The sequence below is a fragment of the Dipodomys merriami genome, unplaced genomic scaffold, assembly GCF_024711535.1.
Source record: "Dipodomys merriami isolate MVZ:Mamm:240054 unplaced genomic scaffold, mDipMer1.0.p SCAF_39, whole genome shotgun sequence".
NCBI classification, from domain to species: domain Eukaryota; kingdom Metazoa; phylum Chordata; class Mammalia; order Rodentia; family Heteromyidae; genus Dipodomys; species Dipodomys merriami.
Window position 1 is genome coordinate 12,838,333 of NW_027205492.1, and position 7,240 is coordinate 12,845,572.

General features: G+C 52.1%; 1 protein-coding gene across 1 annotated transcript; it reads left to right on the plus strand.

Moving 5' to 3' along the window:
* The first annotated feature begins 814 nt into the window (after positions 1-814).
* Tubb1 (tubulin beta 1 class VI) lies at positions 815-5,310 on the plus strand. The gene is made up of 4 exons (XM_069989749.1): positions 815-871; positions 3,608-3,716; positions 3,981-4,091; positions 4,220-5,310. Exons 1-4 carry the CDS (start codon positions 815-817, stop codon positions 5,308-5,310), a joined length of 1,368 nt encoding a protein of 455 aa, XP_069845850.1.
* Positions 5,311-7,240: the final 1,930 nt, after the last annotated feature.

Sequence of the window (7,240 nt, forward strand, 5' to 3'; positions counted from 1 at the left end):
AATTATGTTATAATGATCTTAAGTACTACTTTTCTATCTATGCAAAGGTTTACAATTTAAGAATAAAAATGAGCCAGGCACCTGCAATTCTAGCTACTCAGGAGGCTGAGATCTGAGTATAACAATTTAAAGCCAAGCCCAACAGTAAAGTCTACGACACTCTTATCTCCAGTTAAACACCAAAAAAAAAAAAAAAAAAAAAAAAAAGGGAAGTGGAGCTATGTCTCAGATAGTAGAGGGCTAACTTGGAGCAAAAATGTTCAGGGACCGTGTCCAGGCCCTGAGTTCAAGCCTCAGGACAGCATACACACCAAGTATGGCCTTGCTTTTCCCCTAAGCCACCTCAGCACTGAGGGGGCTTTCCAATCTCTCCTTGGGGAATGTTGATTGAAGACTAGGGACCGAGTGCTGGGTTGAAGCACAATGGTAGCTGGATAGGGGACCTCTGCATAGACAGTCCCAGCTGGGAGCTGCCACTCAGCCGTCACCCTGAGACCTCAGAGCCAGGGTCAGGGCCTAGAGGCCATCCTGGTGAGGCCTGAGGGAGGGACCAGCAGGGCCTTTGTCTGCACAGGCCGGGAAATGACCGGGCAATATTCTGTCAGGAGAGGCGAAGTATCATTTCTGAAGGATGACAGGCAGAATACAGGGAAGCCTGGGCTGGGCCCCGGGCTGGACACACCCTTGAGCCAACTGCCAGTGCAGTGTGGTCAGCTAGACCTGGCACTGCGATGACCAGAGCTGACGGGGCTCATCCTGGTGAAGACGGCTTTCCTTGAGTCTCTGGGATTTTACCCAACCGCTCGAAGCAAAGATGCGGGAAATCGTGCATCTCCAGATCGGCCAGTGTGGCAACCAGATAGGAGAAAAGGTAAGTAATCCCTGGTTGCCGGCACAGCTTCCCTTGCCCATGAATGCCACCAAACCCAGCCTGGCAGGGAAAACCCAGCCTGGCAGATTCCAATTCCTTGCGAATGACTGGTTATTAAACAAAGTCTTTAGTTAGACACTGGGACTTTCTACTAGAGTTAGAAGATTCATTTAATTAATGTTAATTTTGTCTTTAGTTACATATGGATAATTTGTATGTCAACTATCTTACTTTTATCATCTTAGTAGTGCTCTTTTTCATATTTCAAGTCAGTCATTGGTCTCAAAAGAGCTCTTTCAAGCTTGTTGGGAATTTGTTTGATGCTCTATCACTGGCGTGATTTTTCTCTCCCCTCCCATGTCTATGTTACAAGGGGAAAAAAAATCTATTGTTTTACTTAGTATGTAATAAAGAGGTAAACCCAAAATAAAGCAACTTGCTTCGTTGTATACAGTACCAGAAGTAATGAAAACACACCCGCTGGCAAATAAAGGAGATTTTCCCTCCTCTGTTCCACCCTCCTGCTTAAATTTGGCTATGAAGCATCTGATTTATTTATTCACTTGGCTAATGTCAAGAAGACAGGTGCTTCAGGTCAAAATTTTTATACTAATTTTAGGACAAACAAGTGTAACAGGCTCTCTTTGTTTTTTTGTTTTGTTTTTTGCTTTTTTTGGTCGTGGGGCCTGAACTCTGAGCCTGAGCACTGCCCCTGAGCTCTTCAGCTCAACGCTAGCGCTCTACCACTTGAGCCACAATGCCACTTCCTGCCTTTTCTGCTGATGTGGTGCTAAGGAATTGAACCCAGAGCCTCATGTACATGCAAGGCAAGTCCTCTACCACTTGGCTACCTTCCCAGCCCTCTTTGTTCTTTTTAAATTACTTTTATGAGTATCAACTGCATGAAAAGTAAGGTTTTAAAACAATCAAACAATGAAAGACATTAGTTTCTTCATAACAGCATTCCTAACAACAGGTGAAAAGTGGAAATAGCCCAAAGGTCCACTGATGGAAGCATGAATAGAAACATGATCATCTAGCTAATAAAGCAGAACATTATGCAACCTTAAAAAGGAAGAAAACATTTAAATATCTTTTAGGTGTGATAAAAAATTCATTGCATAATAGTGACCTTTTTTGTATTATGGTTCAGTAGCATTGGGTATATTCATATTGTATATTGTGTTTGAAAACTGAAATGTTAATTCCTTATTTCCTTTCTCCTCCAGTCCCTGACAATGATTCTACTTTCGGTCTCTGTGCATTTCTTCCTTCTAGGTGTCTTCCTAAGGTGGGATCATATGGTAGTTGCATGATGTAGCTAAATAATGCCTTATTGCATGTGTGGATCATAGTGTGTATTTATTTATTCATCCCTAGATAGATATTTGGGTTGTTTCTACCTCTTGGCTATTGTCAAGAATGCTACTATGAAGAAATTAAGGTCCTTAAATGCAGGTCTTGTAACCCTGGGGCAAAAAGCACCATCATCCTGTGTGCCAACCACAGTGACAAGATGGAGAACAGTGGAGGAGTCCCCTCTCTGACCTCGGAAGATAACATGGACAGGAAGCGCTTGGCTGAGATAGGAGCTTCGTGGTATGCCTAGGCTAGAGCTTACTGCCAGGGGCGTGAGAAGTTTAGGCATGTTTAATAATTGTGCTGTCTCAAAACTGCAGTTTCCTGACTGGCCTACTACTCCCTGCTAGTTTACTGAAAAACAGACCAGGCCAGAGTAGAAGTATCATTTAAAGAGACGAGGTTGGGAAAGTGCCTTTGGGGATTCTGACAGAAGGACATATCTTTTCATTGTATTTCAAAGCACTCTTTTTCAGATGACCAGAAGAACTCATCCCAGTAACTGCTTCCACATTAGGAGCTTGGTGCCCAGCTATCTTCGTTCCTGGCAGTGGTGGGGAGGGTAGGGGAAGTTGGTGCTGGTATTGCAGTTTGAACTCAGGGCCTAGAAGCTTCCTTTGCTCAATCAAGGCTGATGCTCTCTCTACCACTTGAGCCATACGCTCCACTCCTGGCTTTTGGCTGGTTAATTGGAGTCCCATAGACCTTCCTGCCCAGGTTGGCTTCGAACCTTGATCCGTAGGTGTAAGCCTCCTGAGCCACTAGCACCCAGCTACTGTGATCAGTCAGGTAGTGGTGCCTGAAAGCACAGCAGGTTCCACTAAAGATCAGAACACTCTGAACTGTGTGCAGGCCTGATCAGAAAAAAAAAAAAGTACAATAATCATGCTTAGGAGTGGCTGCCTATGAGCTTTTGGGAAAACTGCATGAAAAAAAACCCCTTCCAAGTGAAAGGAGCTATCATTGTGAAATCAGATGAAAATCCAGCCTCTGTTCCCTGAGTGGGTCTGTGGGTTAGGAGCTGGGAAACTACAAGGGGAAAGTGGCCACGACCGTCTGATGTGAACCTCTCAAAGGACAGCTTGCATGTGCACCAATGGGCTGGCTGTAACGGCAACGATACCCAATTTAATACTGTACGCGTGCGTGCGACATTTTACTGCAGGACTTCCGGTAGATTTAATGCGGTCTTTATATTCACACTTTGCAGAGGCAAAAAGTGAGTGGCGCCCCGGCCGCCTGTGACAAGGAAGCGGGTGTCTTTGGAGGGCTGAGCAGCCCCAGAGAGCGCTGCGGAGGAGTGCTCCCCCTCCAGTGCTCTTGGGGTGTGGGGGCTGGGGGCTGGCTTGGTGCTGACCTCTTTCCTTCCGCATTCAGTTCTGGGACGTGATCGGGGACGAGCACGGGCTGGACAGCGCAGGCCGAGGCCACGGGGCGTCGGCGCTGCAGCTGGAGAGGATCGGCGTCTACTACAATGAGGCCCACGGTGGGTCCGGGGCCGGCCCGTGGGGTCCCCGTGGGGTCCCCGTGGGGTCCCCGTGGGGCCCAGGCCCGGCGGGGCAGCGTGGGCGGCGGGGCCCCGCGCTGGCCGAGTCGGGTCCTTCGGGAGCCACGCAGACCGTGGCTTGCTCTGCTGGCCAGGGGGTGAAGGGAGTGGGGGAGGGTTCGGGTCCCGCCAGGCTCTTTCTTGGGGGAGGGGGCTGGTAGTGCGGGCTGCGCGTGGACTCGCCCCGCCCGCCCGTTCCCGCAGGTGGGAAGTTCGTGCCCCGTGCCCTGCTGGTGGACCTGGAGCCGGGGACCATGGACAGCATCCGCTCCGGCAAGCTGGGAACCCTCTTCCAGCCCGACAGCTTCATCTACGGTAGGTGCTTCCAGAAGGTTCCGCCAGGGCCCCGCAGGTACCCCCCCCCCCGCCCCACGCTGGGCGGGCACCGCCCTCACCCGGCCCCTCCCTGCCCGCTCACCCCTTCTCCCCCTCCGCCCCCCCAGGGACGTCGGGCGCCGGCAACAACTGGGCGAAGGGCCACTACACGGAGGGCGCGGAGCTGGCGGAGAGCGTGCTGGAGGCAGCGCGGCGCGAGTGCGAGGCCTGCGACCGGCTGCAGGGCCTGCAGCTGGTGCACTCGCTGGGCGGCGGCACGGGCTCGGGCCTGGGCACGCTGCTGCTGGGCCGGGTGCGCGACGAGTACCCCGACCGCATCCTCAGCTGCTTCAGCGTGCTGCCCTCGCCCCGGGTGTCGCACACGGTGGTGGAGCCCTACAACGCCCTGCTGTCCCTGCGTCCGCTCATGGCCGCGGCCGACGCCTGCTTCTGCCTGGACAACGAGGCGCTGCACGGGCTGTGCCGGCGCGCGCTGCGCCTGGCCGCGCCGCGCTACGGCGACCTCAACGGGCTGGTGTCGCGGGCCATGAGCGGCGTGACCACGTCCCTGCGCTTCCCGGGCCAGCTCAACGCCGACCTGCGCAAGCTGGCCGTCAACATGGTGCCCTTCCCGCGCCTGCACTTCTTCGCGCCCGCCGTGGTGCCGCTCGCCGCGCCCGGCCCGCAGCAGCCCGCGCTCTCCGTGGCCGAGCTCACCCGGGAGATGTTCGACGGCCGCAGCGCCATGGCCGCCTGCGACCCCCGCCGCGGCCGCTACCTGACCGTGGCCTGCGTCTTCCGGGGCCGCGTGTCCACGCGGGAGGTGGAGCGGCAGCTGCTCGCCGCGCAGAGCCGCCACAGCGACCGCTTCGTGGACTGGATCCCCAACAACGTCAAGGTGGCCGTCTGCGACGTCCCGCCCCGGGGCCTCGACGTGGCGGCCACCTTCATGGGCAACAGCACGGCCATCCAGGAGCTCTTCGCCAGGGTCCTGGAGCGCTTCTCGGCCATGTTCCGAAGGCGAGCCTTCGTGCACTGGTACACCAGCGAGGGCATGGACGTCGCCGAGTTCGAGGAGGCCGAGAGCGAGGTCCAGGACCTGGTGTCCGAGTACCAGCAGTTCCAGGAGGCCCGGGGCCTCCCCGAGGAGGACGAGGGCGGGGAGGAGGCAGAGCCGGAAGCCGAGGAGGAGGAGCAGGAGCCCGGGGACGCGCGGTGAGGGCCGACCCGGCGGGGCGGGCGCTCGGAGCCGGCGCTCCTCCGGCCTCACGGAGCCCGGGCGGCGCGGGGGGCGGGGAGGGGGGGGGGCTGGTGGTGCCCTGCGTCTCCACGCGCTGCCGTCACTGCCCTGGAGGGTGGATAGTCCGTGTGCGTTCTCAAGGCGTGCGTGCGTGTGCGCGTGTGTGCCAGTACTAGGCACGAACTGAAGGCCTGGGCGCTGTCCCTTTGCTCTTTCTCTCAAGGATGGCGCTCTACCACTTGGACCACAGCTCCACTTTCGGCTTTTTGTGGCTAATTAAAGCTAAGTCTTGTGGACTTCGCCGCCTGGACTGGCTTCAACTGCCATTCTCAGATCGTAGCCTCTTTTTAGCTGCGATTACAGGCGTGATAAACAGCAAGGTGCTTTGCCTCGAAGCCCTGCCTCTATTCCAGTGTTAGGCACACCTGAACACCTTGGAACATTCTGAACACCTACTCTGGGCCAGGCACCCACAGGTGAGGGTTGATCTTCAGCCCTAAGCTAGCAGCATTGCCCAGGACTCTAACCCCTCTACCTTTGGCACAAATATATCCTGCTTTCCTGGGCTGGAGGGCTTTCAGCAGAGCCAAGAGGCCAAGGCGCAAATGGGGAAGTCCAGGGCCAGGAGGAACCAGTCAGCACCCCTGGGAAACTGCAGGCCTTGGGAACATCTCAACACACTAACTGGGAAGGGAAAGAAGGAGCAAAGAAAAGACATGGTTCTTTCCACATTCCCACTCTAACCAAAAAACAACTAAAAGCACTCCAATCTTGTCTGATCTGATCTGTATTTCCATTAAGTAGCTGTCAACATATAGTGAAAATTTCTTATTAGTACTAGATTCCTGGAATTCATTAGCAGTCATCTTTGGTCTCCCTTTTCAAGGTGATGTCCAAGTGCCCTTTTTGAGTCCATCACATAATCCTCTGCCCTCTGGGCAAGCATCACACCCCCCACAACCACTCAAATGCAGGGATTAGGCAGAAATGGCCATAGTGCCCTTCTTGGTGACAGAGGGAACTGTCTCATTAGGGAACTTTGAGTTCAAATTAACTTACAGAAATTGCCATAATGTTTGCATGATGACACAGCTTTACTCATCACACAATTATTTTAATCTGCTCACATTACAAGACTACATACACAAAAGTCTCGCCATCAAATGGGCTATAACTTAATTGGTTTACCTACTTCTGACATGAGGTCTACCAGTAGTTCCAGGACCAGAAGGGTCTTAATGGTCATGCACAATTAGCAGTGGTGCTGGACTATTTGATCCATGGATAAGTGGTAGGGGAAAAGGCTCTGCCCTTCTCTTCAGGAAATATGTATTGGATCCTCATCTTCAGCAGCACAGTAGCAGGGAGATGGACAGAATCATCATTCTGAGAAGCTTCACTCTCCTGTGATAACTAATAAATTCACTATATTAACTAACAAACTAATAATTATTTCAAAAACAGGCTGGCTTTGCTGCTGGTCTCACTGATAAGCTTCTATTTGCAAAACTAAAACAATGTAAAACATTTTAAACACTTTGTGGTTGTATGTGAGAAGCACTAGCTTCAGGAAGAACTACACTATATATTCCTAAACTTCAATTAATAACTTCCTCAGGTTCTAAAAACTTATAGCCTCTTACAGTAAGAACTTCTCTACATGCTTTCTCTTGTGCTTTCCTTCTCAAATCTAAAAGGGCAGTATATTATGGTAAAGATTTTGCTTGCTCAGTAGTAATCATTAAAATACAAAGAAATCCAACTGTAAATTAAAGTGCTTTATTTCAGATCAAGTAAAATCCTTTTCTTGGAGCCTACTACCCATACCCAGACTGATTAATTTGTCATTAGAAATATTTAAAAGTACATCTCACCAACCTACTCTTTGCTATGATACAAGCAGATTAAA

Coding starts and splice junctions, on each gene's coding strand:
- Tubb1 (XM_069989749.1), top strand. CDS start 815: ATGCGGGAAATCGTGCATCTCCAGATCGGCCAGTGTGGCAACCAGATA. Junction 3,717..3,980: donor CTACTACAATGAGGCCCACG/GTGGGTCCGGGG, acceptor CCGTTCCCGCAG/GTGGGAAGTTCGTGCCCCGT. Junction 4,092..4,219: donor GCCCGACAGCTTCATCTACG/GTAGGTGCTTCC, acceptor CCGCCCCCCCAG/GGACGTCGGGCGCCGGCAAC.